General features: G+C 27.7%; 1 protein-coding gene across 5 annotated transcripts in view; it reads left to right on the forward strand.

Moving 5' to 3' along the window:
• LOC107450737 (glycoprotein 3-alpha-L-fucosyltransferase A) overlaps positions 1-21,714 on the forward strand; it is a 152,850-nt gene extending 131,136 nt beyond the window's left edge. For all 5 annotated transcript variants that reach the window (XM_016066612.3, XM_016066611.3, XM_071184267.1 and 2 more), the window contains one exon: positions 17,398-21,714. In XM_016066612.3, coding sequence (XP_015922098.2) covers positions 17,398-17,779 — 382 coding nt within the window. In that variant the 3' untranslated portion in view covers positions 17,780-21,714. The remainder of the gene's footprint in view (positions 1-17,397) is intronic.
• The last annotated feature ends 1,270 nt before the right edge of the window (positions 21,715-22,984 follow it).

The raw sequence follows: 22,984 nt of genomic DNA on the forward strand, positions 1-22,984 counted from the left end.
TTTAATTTTCAAGAAAAAAGGTTAACGTATCTTTTTATTGAAAAATATCCATTTTCGTTTTTTGATTTTTGTGTTGATTTTCCTTTTTTTTTTAAGAAAAAGGGAACTTTTTTATGACTTATTGAAGCATGAGTCTTATAATGGTTTCAGTTTAAAGTTTGTACTGGTTAAGTCCATTACTTTCGGTAAAAGCCAATAACCACCTGAATTACTCACCTCACCTCTATCCATGTCTCTTTTTTTTTCTTCTATAAAGAAAGGATCAAGATCGCAAACAACAACGATGAGATCGGAAATAAAATGCAGATTACGGTAGCAATTCACGAAAATATCTGTTACTAAATCCATGTGAGGCGTCAGGAATCCATTAAAAGATTAAAGTCAACCCATAACAAAATGCAACACCTGAATCAATTTTACGTCTGTCTTCTTCAATACAGATATGGTATTTGGTGCATTACCCATTCTTAGGGTCAACTTTAAAAGCAATTCAATTTCAAAATCTTTCAAGTGAAGCTTTTTTCTTTTCATTTTATTTTTGAGTTAAATTATTTCTAAAGATTTCTTCAAATAAATTATTTTTACAATAGGAAAAGGGTTAAAAGAATTATCTTTATTTTCTTGTTACTTTAGTCACCCTAGGGCCTTTAAAGCTCTAGAGGGTTACTATTTGAAGGACGAGACGCTCTTCAGATATGTTAATTTAATTATCAAAAAAGGGTTAAAATATCCTTTGTTACTAAAATCTAATTTTTATTTAAGATGTTAATTTTTCTTTTATGAAAAAACTTTATTTTTTTTAAGAATTTAGAAGCCTTATTTCTCTAACGTTTTCTGTGAAAAGTTAAAGGGTATTTTTTATAATATCAAGCGAAAAGTTTAATTTCAAATACATTCAATTTGAAAACGAAGAAAACTATCGAGGCAATTTCAATATCGCATGAAATTTCTTTAATAATGTATGAAACTCAATTAATAAACATTATTTCATCTCAAAATACCTGTGGTTAAATTGAACTTTTTTTTGATTTACCAAATAATTGTGCAATTTTTTGAAAAAAGTATATTAAAAATAATGTATTGGATCTGTTAAAATCACAAAGGTTCTGAATCTTGGTTTGAAAAGGAGAGAAAAACTAATTTAAAGCTGTAGAACAAATTTGAAAGAGATGTTGAACTTGCTTGGTTGTGTTCTTAATAACAGTTACTACATTTAATCAGAATAAAAAATAAAAAGAAAGAAATCGTGAATTTGTCGCCCTGTAAAAATAATTTTAGTTAGCAAATCAAACTAATTGTTTAACAATAAAGTGTTTGTAGTAGTAATTGAGTCAACATTTCATATATATTTGAATGATTTTTCTAATTAAATGTAATAAAGAGTTATCAACTGGTGTATTATTGAACTAATGTCGGCGTAAAGAAGAAAATAACTTTTTGATTGCACTTGTTCATAAAGTTTAGGTCTGTTCAATGTTATAATTGTAATTAAAAATAACTCCTTCAATTGAAATAGTGGGTAAGAGTTTGACCCTGGCCTTAGACCAAATGATAGGGCGGACTCCGTGTGGCCATGGCGTCATTCTTCAGGTGTTATGCCTGCTCCTCTCAACTCCATGCCATCGTGAACCATATACACTATGCCATCGTGAGTTAGTTACAACATCGTGCGTTAGTTACCGAACTGCCAACACCAGAAAATAAGTGTTATGTTTACATTTTTATTATTTCTCTTATGTTAACATAAATTTCCATAAATGTTGTTACTTTGGTATCTCTTTTTAATGTGGTATTGACTCCTAAAATAGGAATTGCTTTGAAAAGAAATAATTATAGCAACCGATATTATATAAAACAGTGGTGCAACTGGGTAGGAGTTAAAGTGAATTTTGAATTAATTGCTTTATTATTCATTAAGCTTAAGGCAATCTGTTTCAGCATCTCAAGTAAGTTCTTCTATCGGCTTGTTTTGCTTTCAAGCGATCCTTTACTAATTAAGAGTGAGTCTTCTCAAACTTTTATCTCTAAGGGAATTATTGAAATTACAAATAGCATTTAAATCAGATTAAAATGTGGTAGAAAAATGTGTCAGTAACTTATCTTAACTTTGTTTTAATTGTAATTTTTTTTTTTTAATTTAAAAACAATTGGCTTAAAAAATTGAAAAAGTAATACCATATTAATAAAAAATATAAATCAAATAAAACATTATAAATGTAACTTTATAAATGTTTGGTTTTGTGGTAAATACGGTATTACTAATAGAAATCAAAAATTAAAGCATATGGCATTGGCATTCCCCTCTTATTAATTATAAAACAAGATTACTGTGACAATTCTCCTTCGATAAAAGTAAAAATAAATATATTTAAACATAAAGAAAAATGTTGGAGTAACTTAAATATACACGTATTTTTAAGTTACTTACTTATTTCCAATTTTGCTTTATTGGTTATAATTTTAAAAAAAAACATGCAGTTAAACTACGCTTATTCCGAACCAATAAGATCATTTGTGAGTAAAATTGCATTGACAAGGATAGATAACTAATAATTATTTAAAAATTCTTTTAACAATCCTGCAATAAAATGCTATAAAGTACAGAAACATAAAATTGTTCAATAAAATTTGTTTACTAATTTCATAATTCAAATAAAACTTTTACAACCGAAATTCAACCATAAGAATAATTTTATGTAAAATCAGATGCAGTTTCTTTCTTTTGAAAAACAATTTCGCAACCATCATTATGAGCTAAACTCACTTTATTATCCATTTCATACATAAAAGCTCTAGTTTAAAGAAAGCAATAAATCCAAGCTGCTGATAACTTTGATTGAAAGTTACAAATTTATGACATGAGTTGTGCTTTTAGGGCAAACATAGAAATGAAAGTGATGGGCAAGGCTGCCCTCCGTGTTGGCTACTAAAGTAAAGAAATCATTAAGAGTTCATCGTAAAATGTTATTCCCGTTTTTTTACTGCCATCTTGTTGCTCATGGAGTCTAAAATTATAGGGTACTAAAAAGGTAAAAACTCTTTTTGCTGGATAGACTCTTAAAATATTTATTTACTTTGCAATATGCAATAGATTCAGGAGGATATTATCTATGGGTTATCTTCAACCCTAGACATTAAAATTATTCAATTTGATTTAAAATTACTGTCTCTAGGAAACGGAAATAAATTATTACTTGTTTTATTAATATTTTAGGCCATGAAAGCTAAAATAAAATAATAATTTGAATCATTTAAAACTTATGAATTAGTTTGAGGGAATGAAAGTAACTAATAAAGTAGTTACACTTTGACAATTGATGGTGATTATTTAATAGTTGGAACTTTCCAAATTGTAACATAATTAGAAAAGAATATTCATTGCGTAAAATTACAATAAAATATTAAACATGAAACATAAATTTATAGGTTCATAAGCGAAAAATTCTTTGTCTGTTTTTAAAATGAAGACATTTAATTTATTCAGGAATAAAGGGAAAATATATATTTCAACTCTAAGCAATTTACAGATTAAAAGCTACAGCACATCATAACGTTTTGCATCACAATTTCGTTGATTTAAATTAACTTTTCTTCCATCATTGTGAAAATAATCAATATATGACTCATTTGGGAGTGAATGTTTTCCTTCCTTATGTTTAAATAGTTCATAAAATCTGGAATAAAAAATATCTCTAACCTAAATAAATTTTAATGGATAATAAGTTTCTCTTAGATAATTTGATATTGGTCGAAAAAATACTTGTAAAAAGTTTATTTTTTAATAAATATAAAATATTAAATATAGTATTAAAAATATTTTTGTTAACAAATAGTTTTAAAAATTCATGACGCATTAGACTTAAAATTTATTTATTTATTATTTTTGATTTCATAATTTATAATTATTGACTTTAAAATAATAAATTAAATTGACGTAAAAATTTGCATTCCATATAGTTTGAAATGTTTTTCACGATTAATAAATTGAATGATAAAAATGATAAATAGTTATAAAAATAAATTTTTATTTTGAAAGATATTTGGATAAATATTCTTTATTAATGCTTACAAAAAATTTTGATTCACTTCATCAAATTCAGAGAAACTGATTATAACGAAAAAAATTAAATGAGCTTTAAGGGTTCCAAAATTACGACCATACTTCCGTCTAAAACATTTGGACAATATTTTCCAAATTAATAACGCCATTTTAAGACTCGCATAACTTCATATTTCGAAATATCTTGCTTTTCTAAGTACGTATATTAAATTTCCGACGTCAAGCTGAAATAAAAAAGGAAACATTCTAATCAACCTTCTTTCCTTTAGAAAATAATAATCCTCCATCTTTCTTTATCTAAAGATATAAATATACTTTCTTCTTACTTTTCGCTTTATCCAATACCTTTAACGTCCCTACCTTATACACCCAATAAATACCAACTCTCCATTCATTTCGACATTGAACTTCTACGCCCCACCAGGAGAAAACCAGAACACCGAAAGAAAAGTTATGTAGCCCATTCTTTTCACTGCATAACTCTATTGAGAATTTATTTTAGCTACTTTCTTGTGAAGATTTCAGAAAGTCTCATTATTTTTTTTTCCTTATCTCTATTCTCAGTGGCGCTGACAGAAACTCTGTAAGGAGCTGGCGGCTAACAGATGCCCGGAAGCATAACTTTAGTCCCTTTTCAGGTCCTAAGACGGGCCGCAATATTTTTTTTCAACAACCACGCCTTGGTCTGGCTATGTTTCTGGGTATAGATTCAGAATAAACCTCGCGAATAAAAGAAAAGCAATTTAAAGTTTTCGATGCTATTCCATTGAATTGAAAATGAAATGTTTGGCCCAACTTAAATGGGCAACACGAATGAAAGCTTTAGGATTTTTTGAGTCTAAAATCGTTGTTTTTATGGACCATTTGCTACGTGAATCATTTAAAAATATTTCAGAAAGAACATTTAATTTAAAAGTTATAAACAAGATATTTTTAGCATGCGCATACGAACATTGAACATATCTGAAGTAGGGTAGGGTACTGATTTGGTGATTCAAATCACCAACTTGGAATTATAAGAATACTATGGTTGGGCTATTAACCCATACTTGAAGGAAAGTAGCCGTCGATACTTAATGTATTCATGACTCCATTGAAACAAAATAATTAATATAGCTAGAAAACACTAATTTAATGCAGCTTTAATCTTAATCAGTAGCAACTAAAAAAACTAATAACTCCTCACTGATATCCAATGTTTTATATTAAAAATTCGAAATAAGGAACAAATATTTTCGCATGCAGTAACAAAGGTCAACAACTCGTAGTTAAAATAGCGCTTTTAGACTTCATAAATAAGACTTCATTGGCGGAAAAAGAAGCATCGAAAAAAAGAGAACCCAGATAAAAAGCTCCTAATTATTAAATGCACGAATTTAACAACTAATTCAATTCAGGCCATTGAGCTAGAATTCAACGTAAATAAATATTTATTTGAATTAAAATTAGATATTTTTTAAGAAATTAATTAATTTACGTGTATAAGAATTAGTTTCAAGTTTACGAAAAGGAACCTTTTCCACTTACTATCATTTAACAAAATAATTAGAACTCTTAAGGAATTCTTAAAATTGTTCTAAGTTTTAATAATTGCGCTTAGTGTATTGCGACATAGTAATATACGTGCAAATAATTTTTTTCAATTAGCTATTTTTAAAAAATTGTGAAAAAATGAAATACTTCATCACTTTTATTTTTAATTTATCTAAAGACTAAGCCCACTGACTACTTTTAATTGATATATTATTTAAAATAGTACTATTATCTGTTATATAATTGCATTTTAAATACATTAAGTATTCAAAGTTCTTTTCAATTAATTTCTAATTAAGCTATGAGTATTAATTAGTTATTTAAAATCTATTTAGCTACCTTAGAATAATTAAATAAATTGGTTAAATTTATATAATAGTTAATGAGGAGCTCGATTTCCGAACTTTTTTTTTGTGTTTTTGATTCCGATGCTTTTTGAGTATAAATTATACAAATCAGATATAAGCTGAAGCCCTTTGTCAATAACTGCAAAATATTGAAGATGATTCAATGAAAGAGCCATGTTTATAATATAATATAATATATAATAATACAATACATAATATTCGTAAATCTATTTTGGAGGGAATCGCTTATTTCCTTACTAAGTATACTAAAATTCATCAGTATGGTTCAGAAACTATTAGACCGGGTGTCTAGTGGAAACACATAATAGTTCTATTAAATTTCACGAAAATCCATATATAATATCTAATGTATATCCATATATAATTTATATCCATCATAATTCATATATAATTTATAAATCCATACTGAAATAAAAATCTAACTACACTTTACGTAAGTTTTTTTCCAGGAATATATTTCTGTAAAAATCAACTGAGAGTTTTTTTTTCCTCTTTGAAGCTTTTGCAAAACTCTGATTTTCAAAAGTAACAGTAATAATATTTGCCTAAATAATAGTCATTCGATATTTTTACAAATCTTTATTTTAACAAAGTGCGAATATGTGATATATATTTAAAAAAATATTTTATAAGTAATTTAATAAAATGTACAGTGGGTGATTTTGCTTTAAGGAAAAAATAACATCAAAAACCAAAGGTTGTGATTAATCATTCAGCTATTTATCATAATCATTGTACCATTTATCAACTATTTATTAACATTCAACTATAATCATTCAACTCTTTATCATAATTTTCATTTTAATACAAATCTCCCAAATATTTTCTTGGTTTACGGTTATATTTAAATAAACATTGAAATCACAAAAGCAAAATCTATAAAATTAATTAATCATTTTCACATTCAATAACTGTAATCTGAAATTCCAAAAATTAAACAATGGAAAATTCTAATCATTCGCTGATAAACATGCATTCTATTATCTTTCAGTCGAATCTTCAAACCGCGTCTTACTCAGTCAATGATTGACACCCATTCTAACTTTGGCATCTTTTGGAGTAAATTTAAGTACAACGCATTTCTGCTTTTTTGTAAATACTGATAAAACTACGAATGTCTTAGTTAATTTTGGGTGTAAAAGATTCGCAATTTCAGTTTGCTCACTCCAGTTCATTTAAATTAGGGAGTAATTAATCACCAAGCAGTTCATTTTCGAAAAGTGCAAATGAATTATTGAGATTCTTTTACAAGTTTGTTTCTAATGGATTTCAAGTTTTCAATGTGCTTTAACATCTTTTTCGTCTTAAGATATGGATACCTATTGTGTAATCGACACTTAATGAACACATGGAATAGAAATTGACAATAACTAATGATTGTAATGTAATAATTATTTCTAACCATTTGAATCTATATTGGTAGCAAATTAACTGTGATAATTTGGAACGACAGTTGCATTAATGTAAAGTAGGGTATGGGTTTGAAAATTTAATTTTGATAATAACATGTCTTTAATTTTCTTTTATAATAAATAAAAATCCTCATTAAAGGAACATCTTACAGCAAAGTAAATAAATTAATTGTTAAAAATAATCAGAGTCCAGCTGCTTATTTGTATGCATTTTTGTGGCTACCTTGAACATAAAATATAAATAATGACTCATGAATAGTTATTCTTTAGACAAATCATCGGAGGACTTCGAGGTTGCATGAGTTGTAATTCTATTCTGCCAAAAATTTTATTAAATGTGCAATTGAAATTACAAGTATACTCATTTACCAATTCATTATTTAAACAAGGTTAAAGAAAAATATGTTTCTTCATATCTTATGTTCAAATGCTTTTAACATTTACAAAAACTCACTTTTAATTGTCAAGTTATACACAGTGCGTGCCGTGGGAAGCTTTGGTTTATGCACATAAGAGGTTAAAGAATAATGTGTATACGTAAATTTTTTTGGGGTTACTAAAGTTTATATCTTCAGAAGTTTTTAATATTTAAATTATTAAACAGATTTTACATAGTTTATTTCTTACCATATTTCCGTTTCGTTTCTTCAATAAAAATTTTTAAATCTAGATATAGTTAGAAGTGCGTGTTTACGAAAATAGACACAGCTCAAAATGTGTGCTTACGAAAATGGACACGGCTCGAATGGACACAGCATTTAATTCCGTTTTTCAAACTTCTTTTCTGTGTTTTTTTTTCTTTTTTTTTTAAAGAAGAAACTTATGAATCCAAATGAAATTGTAATTTTATCCCAGCCATTTGGCTAATTCATTTTACTAAATTATTACAGAATTATTACATTTTACGTCTTTTTTATAGAAAAAAAAAACAATTTAAAAATAAACAGTTGTTTTTATAATGTTCCAACGGGTTCTATAAATTTATAATTGTGGTTGTAAATTAACGTTGTAGGAATTTAGTGTGCTAAAACTCAATTTATCGTTTAGAATTCTGAATAAGAAGACATCTCCTGAAAATTCATATCTTTAATATATCTAGGGACCACGAAGTCCAGGACTATGCACCGTAATATTTTATGTTTAGTATTTCAATAAGTAAGAAAAATGAACAACACAATTCCCCGTTTCGTTGTTAAATTTAGGTAGAAAACTGAAAGTTGTGTTTTTTTTCTCTATCCATTTTCATAAGCACACGTTACGAGTTGTGACAATTTTCTTAAGCACACATTACAAGCTGTACCAATTTTCGTAAACACACGTTACGAGTAGTGTAAATTTTCGTAAACACGCATTTTGAGCTGAGTATATTTTCATAAACACACATTTTGAGCTTCGTCCGTTTCACGTAAGCAAGCATTTTGAGCATTGTCCATTTTTGTAAACAAGCATTTCGAACTTTCCCTGATGTATGTATATGTTTTTTTTCTCTTTCTTCGAATGAAGTTCATAAATTTTCTATATAAATTGCATACATAATCTTTTATTCTAATCAAATTCACAATGTGCAAATCGATTCTTTGGCGAACAGAACCTTTCTAAGAATTGCCTTCCATCGGTTGGATGGTCCAGAAATATGAAGACACCATTTTTCTAGAACTTTTGTCGTATCCAAGGGTGTGTGACCGCCAAAAGTCCCCAAAAGAGATCAATTGTGGCAGGCATTACCACGGTTGATTACTGGAGCGCTCTAATGACACTCCGTCTATTCCAAGGACACGAAATTTTTTTATTTCGCGACTGGATATCCCCCCCGATTGACAAATTGCACCAGTATCGAAAATCACACAATAGCTGAAGTGCGAGCCCTATTAAGGAAAATAGAGTTTTTTATTCTGCTTCTTTATTTCCACAAAAAGAAATGTGAGATATCAAATAAAAATCGGAAAGAGGGGGTACGCGGTCATCAGTAGCGAAAGAGAGGATGAAAGTGCCATCATTTCATCCAGTCATCAAGGTTATATCGAAAAATCAAGCTATCACTAGGGGGAAAAGGGACTTTTTTTCCAGCCTTTAACCATTAGGATTTATTTTGAGATCTAAATGTATTTTTCACGCCAAGTAGATAAATTGAATTTTAGTGTGACTTTTAGAATATTTTTTGAATTTATTTTTGAGTTGAAGTATTATTTTTATAAAGTACCTAAGAAGGGTAATTTATAGAATGGCGCTTATAAATTTAAAATTTGCTTAGATTAGTCGACAAACGCTATAAATCAAATCGATAAAAGTACAAATGAAAAAAATAATGAACAAATCATAGTTACGTATATTTCGAAAAGCAAGACATATCTAAACCAGAAAGGAATCATTTAGCTATCACATAGAAACACCAAGATCGTAATTTTCTTATATTGCTGACAATGAGGCAGGTAGATATAAACAATGCTTACGTTAAACATTTAAATCCCCTACTTATATTCTTTTAACTGTAAAAAAAAGCGTAACGCGAAATTTCGATCCCCAACATTAATGCCTGGAAAAATATCAAATTTGAAATAAAATTTTTATCTAAGAAAATAAAAGTAGGAAAAATTTCCTCAAGGAGTTATGAACTTCTATAAAATGCAATAAACGTAAAATTAGTTCTATGCAACATTACATCTTTTATTTGCCTTTGATAATAAAATTCTTAAAATTAGAATACAACAGTAAAAATAAAAGAAGCAAATAAATAAATAAATAAGAGGGGATGCTGCGATTTTTATACGTAAGTATAGGGTTTGTAATTCTCTTATTTTTGCTGACAAGGGGAGGAAAATCCAAAACCCCTGAAAATATGCTTACGTAATATTTGAATAGCCCAAAAACTAAAGAAAATTATAACAATTTAAATTCCAATGTACAAAAAATTATAATTGTATTTGAACTTATTTCCCATATAAAAGAAAAAAATTAAATTTGTTAATTTTTTTTCCATAACACAATATTTCTCATATTTGCTTATAATTAATTAGTTCAACGTCAAAATATACTACATTCAATGTGCAATTTTTATGTAATTTTTATGCAATTTTTATACTACATTCTATTTTTAAGACTAAATGATTTTTTTTTTCAAATTTGTTCACTGTAAATAAAGGTATCTTAAAATTGAGCAAAAATATGACAAAATAACTCCAAACAAATATAGTCAGATTCGAAAACCCTATATATTCAAAATTGAAACTGCGTAAGCTTATTTTTGAGCAAATTACATAGTCTCAAAAGAGGTGTGGTGGTAGAAATGTGTTAGAGATATGTTCGTTGTCTGCCGGCAAAATTCGAACCGAGAACCACCGAAACCTACTTGAATGCTCAGAACACCATCGCCGCAATAACACATAATAACTTGCAAATTTCCAATATGGTGCAAAAGGTTGCACTTTGGAAAATATGGTCCAAATAGCTTAGTCAGGAAATCGAAAATTTTAATTTCACTCTTTGCTTATTTCGCTATATCTCAAAAATTTTTAAGCGAATTCATATCATTTTGTGTCATTTCGGCTACCACTATATAAAGTTTTCCAACTCTATCTGAAGTGGGGTGCACAACTATGGAGGTTAGAGCATCCAACTGCGATCCGGAAGTCCCTGGTTCGAATCTATTTGACAGCCAACGAACTTCTCTGTCATACACTTTCCCCACCACCTCACTTTTGAGACGTTTTTTTTTTTTGCGTTTATCTGAAAAAATGGCTGTTTCAATTTTGAATACATGGTGTTTTCAAATTCAAATTTGTTTATTTCGGAGCTATTTATTGCTCTATTTGGAGAAAGTATTTTTTTTTCAGTGCTATTTTGAAATCACTTTTGTAAACTTGCTCCCTTGCATAAACATGCTTACGAACACATGTGACACGCTTACACAAGACCAGAAATAATTACAAATTTTCTTAAAGATCAGCTGAATGAATTGATTAAAATGAGAAAATGATGAAAAAATTATTAAACGGATAGTCAAGTTTAATCTTCAAGTTGCTTTGTTACTTATGTCTCTTACGCGAATGTCTCTTAATGTAAAATCTTGCAACTCTTGCAATTCAAACCGTTTGAAAAAAAAACCTTTTTTTGCCAAACAGTTTTAACTTTGTACTTAAAAAATATATTACTTACGCGTCATTTTCTAAAGAACTCATTATTTTTTTTTAAATTTTATTTCGATTCTATTGAAAACTCTAAATATTACTTTTAACGACTGGAAATCAATAAGAATATCTTACAAAAAATGACACATATTTGAACAAAGATTGTATCTTGATTTTTCTATTTGGAAAGACAGCACTTCTGCTTTTAGATACGGTGATATTTTTTTTTTTGAATTTCTCAAAAACATATTGATAAGACTTTCAGAAAAAGCTAACTGCAAATACAACAAATATAATTCTTTTTGATATGACAGTTACCCGTGTAACCAAGAAAATACACTCTGTCGGAATCCTATAATCTTCTGCTTGTCACAAAATAAAATTTAAAAGAAGGGGGAAAAAACACTGCTTTTGAAGCACCACCGTGACATTTTATATTCTTTTGTATAGATCCAAAAACTTTCCTTTTGTCGATGAAAAATGTCGAACCCAAAACTGAAAGAAAAAAAGTTTAAACCACGAGAATTATTACCTAGCAAATTGCAGAGAACTCGGGAATAGATATCGAAGGAATGGGAAAAACAATTTTTCATTTCAAATTCAAAAATGCCGATACTGTCTTTTAAAACGTGAAAAAAGAAAAACTATTCCATCTGGAAATTCCGGAATGAAACTATTTTTCCATGAGTATAAAAAGGGGAACACATCATGCCAAGCAGCAAGGAAGGAAAAAAAAAAGCTTTATATCTTCCCTTTGCTTTAAAATCCTGCAGGATATATAAAATTCCTAACCCTTTCTCAATTTCCTTGTATTCATTTCGGTGGTTCATTTCTTTTTCTTATCATCCGGTCTTTCGGGGTCAGGGCTTTTTCGGTACATTCCGGATCAAATTCACAAATCATGGATGATTATTTTCTTTTCCATTGTGCCACTTTTTGGTAACCAAAGAATAGAAACCGATATTTTCTTTCAATATTCGACTAAGTAAAAAAAAAATTTTTTTTTGAAGCTTACTTTTCGTACGTATATTTTTCAATCTCTGTTGGGTTCTTAGTATCTTCCAAAGCTGTGCATCGGTTACATGAATTTAAATCCAGTTCAAAAAAAACTTTTGAAATTTTTTTTTACTCTGTTTAAACATTTAGATATTCAAAAAATAAATAACCCGAATGTACAATTTAAGCGCATTTACTTAAAAATATGGCACATTACACACACCCTTTTATCTTTTGCAGATTGTTTTTTTTAACACTGTGTCTAAACATAAATTTTCAGTATTAAATTTCATTTTTAGTTGCATTTTTCAATTTAATTCCATCTACATATTTTACTAGTTTCAGCGTTTTAAAGCTATTTATGTATTTAATTACTTCAAAAGTTATTCAAATTAATCCCATCCTAATTATATATATATATATATGGTTGGATGGTCCAGAAATATNATATATATATATAAAATTAGGATGGGAGTAATTTGAATAATATTTATATATATAATATGTGTATATATAATATATATATATACACAAAGCATATTAGTATTTTCAAAGCTATTCCAATTACTTTTTTCCTAATAAGTTTTGAAAAATAATATACATTTGTCCTGCATGTTTTTGGAAAAAGAAAGCAATTGGTAACACAATTTAATTTAAATTTATTTATATCTGGAAAATCATTAGGATCTTACTGATTTTTATTACTTTTGATAATTGGTATTTTTTCAGGGTTTGCACAGTATTCTTAATGCAAAGTATATTTTTTTTCGAAATTTTGCGGAGAAATAATTGATGCAATCTGAAATATTTAAAAAAAAAACTGATAATTCCTCATCAGGCTCTGTGATACGAAAGTACGCTGATGTGCTTTTGATAAAAAACAAAAGACATGGAATTTCACTGCCCATATGAAGAAACACATGAATGCTCTCAAAAACTAATTAAATTCCATTAAACTATATTAATTAATTATATAACCAAATTAAATTTATATGCTATAATCAAAGGGTTTAGAAATCAAATTATCGTCATTAGTGGAGCCCTTGAGTTTTAATGACGTCTTCATGAAACAACTTTGCAGTCAAAGTCGTTTATGCATGTTTATGGTGTTTTAAATCTTAATTGGAAGTAAATTTATTTCGTATGTGTAAAATTATAACTTTTAATTTAATAAAATACATGCAGCTTTAAATGTTAATTGCATTTAAATCACGTTAATTTGAATGTATAGAAATGTATAGCACATGAAATGTTTTTGTTTATTTCATCTTATTAACTAGCAACGAACAAGTTAAAATTACTGTATGGAGGAGTGAATTTAGTGTTTTATAAAGGTATGAATAGGATTCCTAAATGTATGTGACATTTAAAAACAGACTAAGGGGAGATATATTTTTAAGTCAATAATAATCAATTGTTCAATGTAAAATTAAATTATTTAAAATAAAAAGTACTAGTCTTTGGTTCTGAGTTTCTTAAAAAAAATCTCAAAAAACATTCAAAATTTTTTTTATGATGTTTAAAATCTAGTTTGCAAATACTAAAACTAACTCGGTAAACTCTGTGAACTCGTTCGAGCTGTAATTTATTTAAAGATTTTGAAAAGAAATATAGATTGATGAACAGCAATTTAACACGTTGTTTCAATTATGCCTATTTATAAACTAAATAAAAAATTGTTTTTCTTTTTTTTACTATTAAAAGATTAATAACTTAATGCTTAGGTCAGACTTTTGAAGACCATTTTAACTCAATTTTTGCGCATTAAGTTCATGAAGAAATAAATAAATCAAATAAATCAAGCTGTTAAAGATAGTTATACCAGATAAGTAAACTATCTATTTGGAATTTGTTGCGAAAATTGGTCTGTGTTCTTGTTGCACTTTATTTCTAATTTATCACATTGGAAGTATATTGGCTCTTTTTAATAAGATAAAGAAGCAACTCCGGAGTTGATAAAGTTACAAAACTTATAAAAACTTATTATAATATAAAATCAAAGCATGAACATCCTTCATAAGTTCAAACTGAATAATGTTTTCATGGTCTATTAAATACTAATTGTATAACTATTATTATTAAACGATTAAAATATGTCTTTTTTTTAACTTTGACGCAATTAATGCTTTTATGCAATCAATTTTTGTACAAAAAATTTACTAACTGTTAAGAAGTTTCGAAATTTTGAATAAAAAAAGTTACACTTATTGCTCAATTATATCGAATAATAAGGGCAATAAACAGGCATAGTATTTTACTTATTGATACTCAAGAAAACTAGTGTTTAAACAATTTATTTGCTTGTTTATTAGTATTTTTTTGTCTATGCGATGAATCAATTTATAATTAGTTAAAAAAGACTGACTTGTATGTCAGTTAAAAATCTTTTCCTTTATTCTTATTTAGAAAAAAAATAAAATGAGATACAGCAATAATATAAAAAAATTAAAAACTATTTTGAAAAAAATCTAAAAAGGATTAATTTTTCATCAAAAGCAAGATAAAACTCTGATTAAGTGAACTTTTTTATAAAACTGAACTTTTTTATGAACTTTTTTTCAAAGCCTGTAGAAAAATAAAGAATATTTCAGTGATTCGAAAATCTTTGCATGATTCTGTTGTACTTTTCCATGTTTACGAAGTCTCAAAAGCAACGTTTATAAGAACTCACGTCTACTAAATTTGGAAAATTAAACATTTACTGCATTAAATTATTTAGCCGAGCATTTTGAAGAACATTTACTTTATTGAATTATTTAGACGAACGTTTTGACTGATTTTAAGCATTTTTTCTTGGGAGTAACTAATATTTTATTCTCTAACTATATTAATCTTGACTTATGAGGCAAGTGAACGACGTCTATGGAACGTGACTTTTACTGTTAGAAATTTTTTTAACTAGACACCTGAGATAAAACCTTGCTCCGTATTTGAAGAAAAATTTTTCCTCTTTTCCTTGAAGGAAAAGGGATTTTAAAAGCTTTACGATACTAAAAGCATTTTACCGATACAAGATAGACTGATTGATGACATTCGGTAGCACAACTTTTCCCTAGTAGTCCCTAAAAGGTATCTTATCTAGCACGATTTTTCCCTCCTTCTTTTTAAGCATTTACGAGAAGATTTCGTGTCTTCTCGAAAATATCGTTCTTTTTGGATGGAAAAAGGAACGTGATGAATTACGCTCGAAATTGAAGTCGAGATTACATTGCGAGAAGTCTGAAAATCAACTCGGAAGCCCTGAAATGAGAAGTAGGAGTCTGTAATTTTTCACCCTTTGAAGCGGAAAAGTTTAAATATATCATTTACTTACTCTTCCTGAATTTAAAATTTATATTTAAGCTCCAGACAGAAAAGCAGATTTCGCCTTCCAACGGGCTTGGCTTAAATACGACTTCGAGTAAATTTGCTAAGATAAGTCTTCTTTCCCAAAAATAGCAATCGTTAAGCTAAGAGAGTATTAGTAATCAGCTACTAAATTCAGCTATTTTTAAGTCCTGTGACATTAATTTAAGGCAAATACGTTTTCTTATCCTAATTCAAAACTTTATGTGACACAAATGTACGATTCCATTTATTCTTTAAAAATACCATTTTCATAATCTTTTATTTGTAAAAACTTAAATATTTTATTCAAAGCATAAAATGAGCTATATATAATGCTTTGTTGATTATCGTAATTTACCCCCCCCCCCTTCTTGAAGTTTTAGGTAATAATAATTATACAGGCAACAGTTATGTTGTAATTTCCCATTCACATTATTTCCTTTACTTAACTTTGATATTGCAAGCTATAATTAATTACAGGTTTTAATACCATTCTAATTGAACTACTTAAGGAAATATAAATCACAGTTTATGAATTTTTCTGATAGAAGTTTTTGAAAAAGAAAACATGATTTTCATGTAAGTAACAAGATGTTTATATGTGATGTCTTGTTATCCAGAAAAACACAAAGAAAACTATAAAGTACCTATCTGAAAACAATAATAAATAACAGTTTAATGTAATAATGTAATGTTTAAAGTAGTACTCATCACTCCATTGCTGTACCACTTCAAATGTATGTACAATAATTTGTAATAAATAAAATACCTCAACTTTCAACAGCGCAATAAGAAAAATTCTGATAAAATTATCGTATTGTATGGTATTAATATATCTGATAAAAAAAACATAATTCTATTTAACAAAACACAAATACCCGGTATTTAAACCATTTATTTATTGATTTTAATTTGGTAATGGTTTACCATAAATTCTGGTTTTCAGAATTAGTTCTTTTTACCATACATTTAGTAAAAAAATGAAGAAAAAATTTTTATTAAATTTAACCAAATAAATGGTTCTTACATCATCTTCTAAGGTATCATGATAAAATTATCAAGTTTTAACACATTTACTAAATTTTATCACAAATTATAAAACCATACCTTATTGTTAATTTTTCCAAAATTACTAACAAACCGTTTTGGTTTTCCCTTAAGGCCTGAAACATGGTAAATTTGACCATTTTAGATTTATTTATTTACTTTTTTTTTGCACTGATAAAAAATGTATGTTCAAAACTGCCAAAATATGGTGAATTTGACCATATTTTGGCACTTTTGAACGTACTTTTTTTCTCAGTGCAAAAAAAATAAATAAATAAATAAATCTAAACTTAATTTTCAGACTAAAAAAACTAAAATCAGTGTCTGCTGACCAAGAAATAAATGCAGTATAAGTAATATCTTAGAAATGACCATTTTATGTTTCGCAAACATTTCACAACACGCATGATTGACATTCTATAGTTTATAAATAAGTTAACTTAAAGTGATGTTCAATTATTTGATCGAATGATTATTGTCCAAATAACTTTATTGTGCATCATTTTTTAACTGTACTTCTTTTATTGCAGCCGAAACATTGTTCCAATTGTGATGGGTGGACGGCCGGAAGATTATGCCAGAGCAGCACCCCCTCATTCATATATACACGTGGATGACTTTACATCTCCAAGAGAACTGGCAAATTATCTCAGCATCTTGGACAAGAATGATACTTTGTATAATGAGTACTTCAAATGGAAGGGAACTGGCGAGTTTGTCAACACTTACTTTTGGTGCCGAATGTGCGCCATGCTACACGCACCACTGTACCACAAATCCTACCCAGACATGCATCGATGGTGGTTTGGTCCTGGTACATGCAATGCAGGAAACTGGCGTGGTACACCACCAACTAGTATACCACACCAGGGACCTACTAGTGTAGCTGGTATTAAAGATGATAAAGGTTAATTTAAATTGATCACAGACTACTTAATTAATTAGAATTAATTTGGCATTGTCTGAAGAACGCCAAATAGAGATTAGTGGCGCTTCACGATGGAAGTTTAAGAATGAGACCACAACAATCTTGTTTTATGGCTGTAAAATAATTTCGAAATCTGGTCATAGATTTATCGTCATTATTGACAATTTTTAAATACATATGTTGCTTAAAGACAGATTACAAGGAACATTCCACCTAAGGAGCAAATATGAGTTCTTTGTGAGTAATGCATTATGGAGGAACCTTCTTCTGAGTGTTGTACAGTCTATTTCTTTCAATGTTTAACTAAAATGCATTACCTTTGCACTGTTTGCATACCATGCATTCTCTTATTCAATTATGATGTATATTATTTCATGTCTTTCATGAGAAATTCATTATTTATTGATATTTCTTTTCCCACTAAATCATTCCATGATTTGTGATAGAGTTATTTATTTTCTTTTTTCATGTACAATTATTATAAGATGGTCGGAGAAATATTTGTAACCTTAATAGGATAATTCTTTTAAAAAAAATATACTGGCCATAAGAACTGTTTCACGTACTTTTTCCGTTAACGTTTACTTACATGTTAATTATAAAGGTTTTTATATCCCAAACAGTAAAAAGAAATTAAATAAATGAACCTCACTATAAATGTGAGAGTCAAGTAGCAATAGGTTTAAACTATCAGGAAAACAACAAGTACTTTTAAACCACGTAGATTTCAGCAAATCCGAAATACTAAGGAAGCTAATATTCTGGAATTAATTCTACACTATTCAAAAAACAATTATTATTTTCTCATATTTCAGCTAGTTTTTTTACAGTTTCATAAAAAATTCCTCAATTTTAATTTTTTTTACAGATTTACTAAAAGCTTTTAAAAATAGCAAAAAGGGACATTTCTTGATTTCCTAATGGATTTTTTTTATACTTTTTTTGAATTTGTGAACAACTTTTTCGATTATTTTGCTTTACAATTCATGAAATAATCATTATATATAGAGTTTTATAATACCAACATTTCTCTTTAGTATTAAATTCAAAGCAATATTTTTATATATTGTTATGAACTCTAATTAATACTTTTTTTACTAGTAAATATATATCTTTTTTCACTTAACGTATGGAAAACATATTCGATACCTACAATGTTTTGCTTTTATTACTACATAATTACTACGGGAAGTATCAAAATTTCTAGATTGCTACTAATCGGATATATAGTATTGCACACAGGAAAACATAATTATTGCAACAAGTTTTCTAATTTATCAAAAGTTAATTACTTTGAGGTGTGAAATTATTCATTTTGAGGTACGGTGAGTAAAAGCATAAATATTTTTTTTTAAATTGCGACGTAGTCATTTATTTATTTTAAAGCAAGGGCATTAAGAGGAACTGATTATAATCACGTCAGAGACCACCTAATTTTTGAAACTTCATTTAACAATTTTTTTTCAATTTTAATAATTTCTCCCGACGGATATAAAAGGCATTAAATCCATAATTAAGATCCGTCATCACATATTTTTTTAGTTTTGGAAGTTTTTATATGTTTTCATGATCCACTGAACTTGACGCAAAAAATACTTGATGCAATTATGTTCTTAAATTAATAAATTTCTCTCTATTATTCCTTTTTTGGAAACAATAGTACAAAAGTGAATTACTTTGAAATTGGTCTTACATATCATACGGGTATTATTTTTTTTTTGTTTCTTAAAAAGTGATTTTTGAGCATTTTCTTGAGTAAGTACAGTTGGATAAATATTATATGTGTATTTGTAAAAGATATTTGTTTATTTGTTTTTTAAAAAGCAATTTGTGTCACGAATTAAATTTATTAAAAAATTACTATTTGAAAATAGCATTTTTGTTTGCTTGTAAATTCTATCAAGATAAAGTGAAATAAAATTTTAAGTCGTATTAGAATTCGCATTTATTCATTAAAAGTTGATTAATTTTAGGTGTAAAAATGCTATATTACAGTGAGTAAAAACGTAAATATTTAAAAAAAAACTTTCAAAATCAGCAATTAATTTATTTTATAGCAGAAACATTAATAAGACTGATTACAATCACGTCAAAACTCCCAAAATTTTTAAAAATAATTTCCTAGTTTCGCTCGATGGGTATAAGATATTAGTTACGTAGTTAACCAACGTATATCATATATAACTATAGTTTTAGAAGGTTTTTTCATGATGATTTTTTTAACGTGTCAATTAGGCTTGAAATAAGTACTTGATGCAAGTATGCTCTTAAACTCATAAAAGTTTTTTGATCATTATGGAAGCAATTTTAGGACAAACGCGAATCAAATTTAAATTAGTCAACATATCATACGGGTATTATTTTTTGTATCTTTAAAAAGATTTTTGAACATTATCTTGATAAGGTACATTTGGATAAAAACTATCTCTGTATTTGTAATAGAGATTTGTTTTTTAAAGGGTTTTTTAAATAGTTTTTTTTTAAATTTATCTTTTAAATTTTATGTCACAAATGTGCTTGAGTCAATTTTATCAAAAAACTAATACTTGAAGGGAACATTTTCGCAAATTTATCGAGATGAAAAGAATTAAAATTTTAAAGTCATGTTAGAATTTGCATCTATTCATTAAAATTAATATTAGTTTTTTTAATGCATACTGCTAAAATATTTTGAAATACTTATTTCTTAAAAGGGTTTATAACAAAAATTACCGCTTTTATTTTAACTAAAACGTAAATACGTAATTTATAAATGATAAGAAAATAACTAATTTTGTAATTATTCCAAAATATTTTTTTTACGTGTAACAGACTTTTTTTCTGAAAAAGCAGATACAGGAATTACAATAGTAACCGTGATAAAATATATATTCTTTATTTTTGAAATAAACTATAATTTACATTATTAAAATTCATTAGTCTAACAATAGAAAATATAACATTCTCTTAAATTCGTAGATATATAAAAGAAAATTTTGATTTTAGAAATGCAATTCAAAAACAATGATCTAAATATTGATAAAGAAGACGTTTAATTTTTAAATACTGAAAAAGAAATCTGGTTTAAAATTGCTTATCATATCACTCCTTGTTGCTTTAAAAACTATAACCTAATTTTTTTCTCTTTCTTTAATACTTAATTAAAGGATTTAGAGCAGTAAAATGGCTTAAATTTTTGTTAGGAGAGAATTATTAAGAAAATGTTTGGGGAAAAGCGAAGCAATTTAGATGTAGCACAAATCAAATTCTCTCTGTATTTTGCTATTATATAATGGAAACAGTAACATGTAAAGTGCCTATCTGAAAACAATACTACGAAGCAGTTAGGTGTTAAAAATTTTCTCTCTGAAAAATAAGTTTTTTATCACTATATTGTCTTAAGCCCTTCAATTGAAAGAGTAAAAAAAAACGTAATATCAGCCTTTAGTTGTACTTTCAGTTCCACCAAAAAAATTTTCTGAAGAGACTGTTCTTGTTGTAATTTGTTAAAAAAATTTAAATATGTTAAATACTGAAAAACCACAGTACATTGAAAAGATAAAAATATGGTTGAAGTTTGAAGAACTTGGTCAAATATGATGCTAAACATGTGTTTTAATATTTATCTTGATTACATGTACCCAGTTACTTTACATTCACTTATGCTGCTTGTGCTTAATTTCATGCTATTTCAAATCTTACTAAGGTACAGTTAACAATATATTGATATTTTGAGGTTCTTACTTTTTTACACATACATTTTTCTTTTTAAAGCAAAATCTCATTCCATTACAATATTTCTATAATCATATGACTTGCAATGGATTTTTTTTGTACACATAAAAAGTCAGCATTTTTAACATTCCCATTTGTGTAAAGTTCTTAAGAAATTTGTGTAATTTATGATATGTCCGAAATAAAGCTGTGTACTTTCTATCAACTAGTTTCTATTTCATTTGTTAATTCATCTGCACCAAGGGGTTCTCACTCTTGTAGGTTCAACCCTACCCCATTTGAATTAGCTCAAGGCTCTTTTATCACTTCAGAATAGGTTAATAGAAGTAGTGCATTTAGAATTTGATCTTTTATATCACCACATATGCATAAATTTGGAAAATATTATTAGAACACAGTTCAGGCTCTAACTCATACTATAATCTATTCAGACTTATATTTCAAAAGAGCATATGAATTGTGTGCATGTTTGTACGCACAATCGTACGGTCATAAGAATCGAGTACGTTTCAAGTTCTATCTCCGTGTTATTATTTTTATTCTTTTGTTATGTATTACTTATTTTGCAAATAAATGTTTAGATGCGAATGTCTGGTTTAAAGTTGAGAATTAGTTATTCTGAAAATAATATGAAGTTTATTAAACTTTAAAATATCTGACTACAAAATCTTCACTTCAAATATTGTTTAACCAGAAGTTGTGACTAACGTTTTATTTAAATGCTTGAGCGACGCTTTCTTAAGGTACAGTCAGTAAATAATTAGTCAGATGCTAATTCATGCCAATTTATAGAATGAAATTGAGAAGTATTGTCTTTTTTTTCTTTCCTCCAAGCCCTGAGCATGTAGCTAGGTTATGAAAAACCCTTAACCATTCATGACCTTAACCATTCATGCCTGACCAGCCCAGGACTTGGTCACTGGTCCAGCTCCCCTCCAGCCTAGGAACGGATCCAGTCAGCGGTATTAATTTTGAAAATATTCTACTTAACATGATATTTAAAAGAAGAAAAAATTTAACTGAAAGGGTGGAATTTAAGAAGAAATAAGACAAAGAGAAAAAAAATTATGCATGTGAAATAGGAGATTATTAAAATTTTAATAAATAGTCCTTATCTGCTAAGAAGTTCATTACTGTTATTAATCTTTTGGTTAAAGTATTGTTTATAATAAAAATTTTCTGCCAAATTTCTAAATTTGTTGGGCTAGGCTGATAACTATGCCAGGAGACAGTATAGGAACAGCTGAGATAATGTTCAAGCGAACCTTGTTGGCCGCAGGTGCAAAGATCAGTATCTGTTATATGCAGGTAATGAAAGAAGGTTGGAAATGGTCCGTAACCCGTCAGGAGCCAGATGACCTGTTATGGAGGAATTGTTTTGAAAAAAGTAACATTGTTAATAATTTTGATTAGTTAACTTCTTCCTCTGTCTGAATTACTCCAATTGAAATTGCTATTTTGTTAGAAGAGAATCT

Source organism: Parasteatoda tepidariorum, chromosome 8 (assembly GCF_043381705.1).
Source record: "Parasteatoda tepidariorum isolate YZ-2023 chromosome 8, CAS_Ptep_4.0, whole genome shotgun sequence".
NCBI lineage: Eukaryota > Metazoa > Arthropoda > Arachnida > Araneae > Theridiidae > Parasteatoda > Parasteatoda tepidariorum.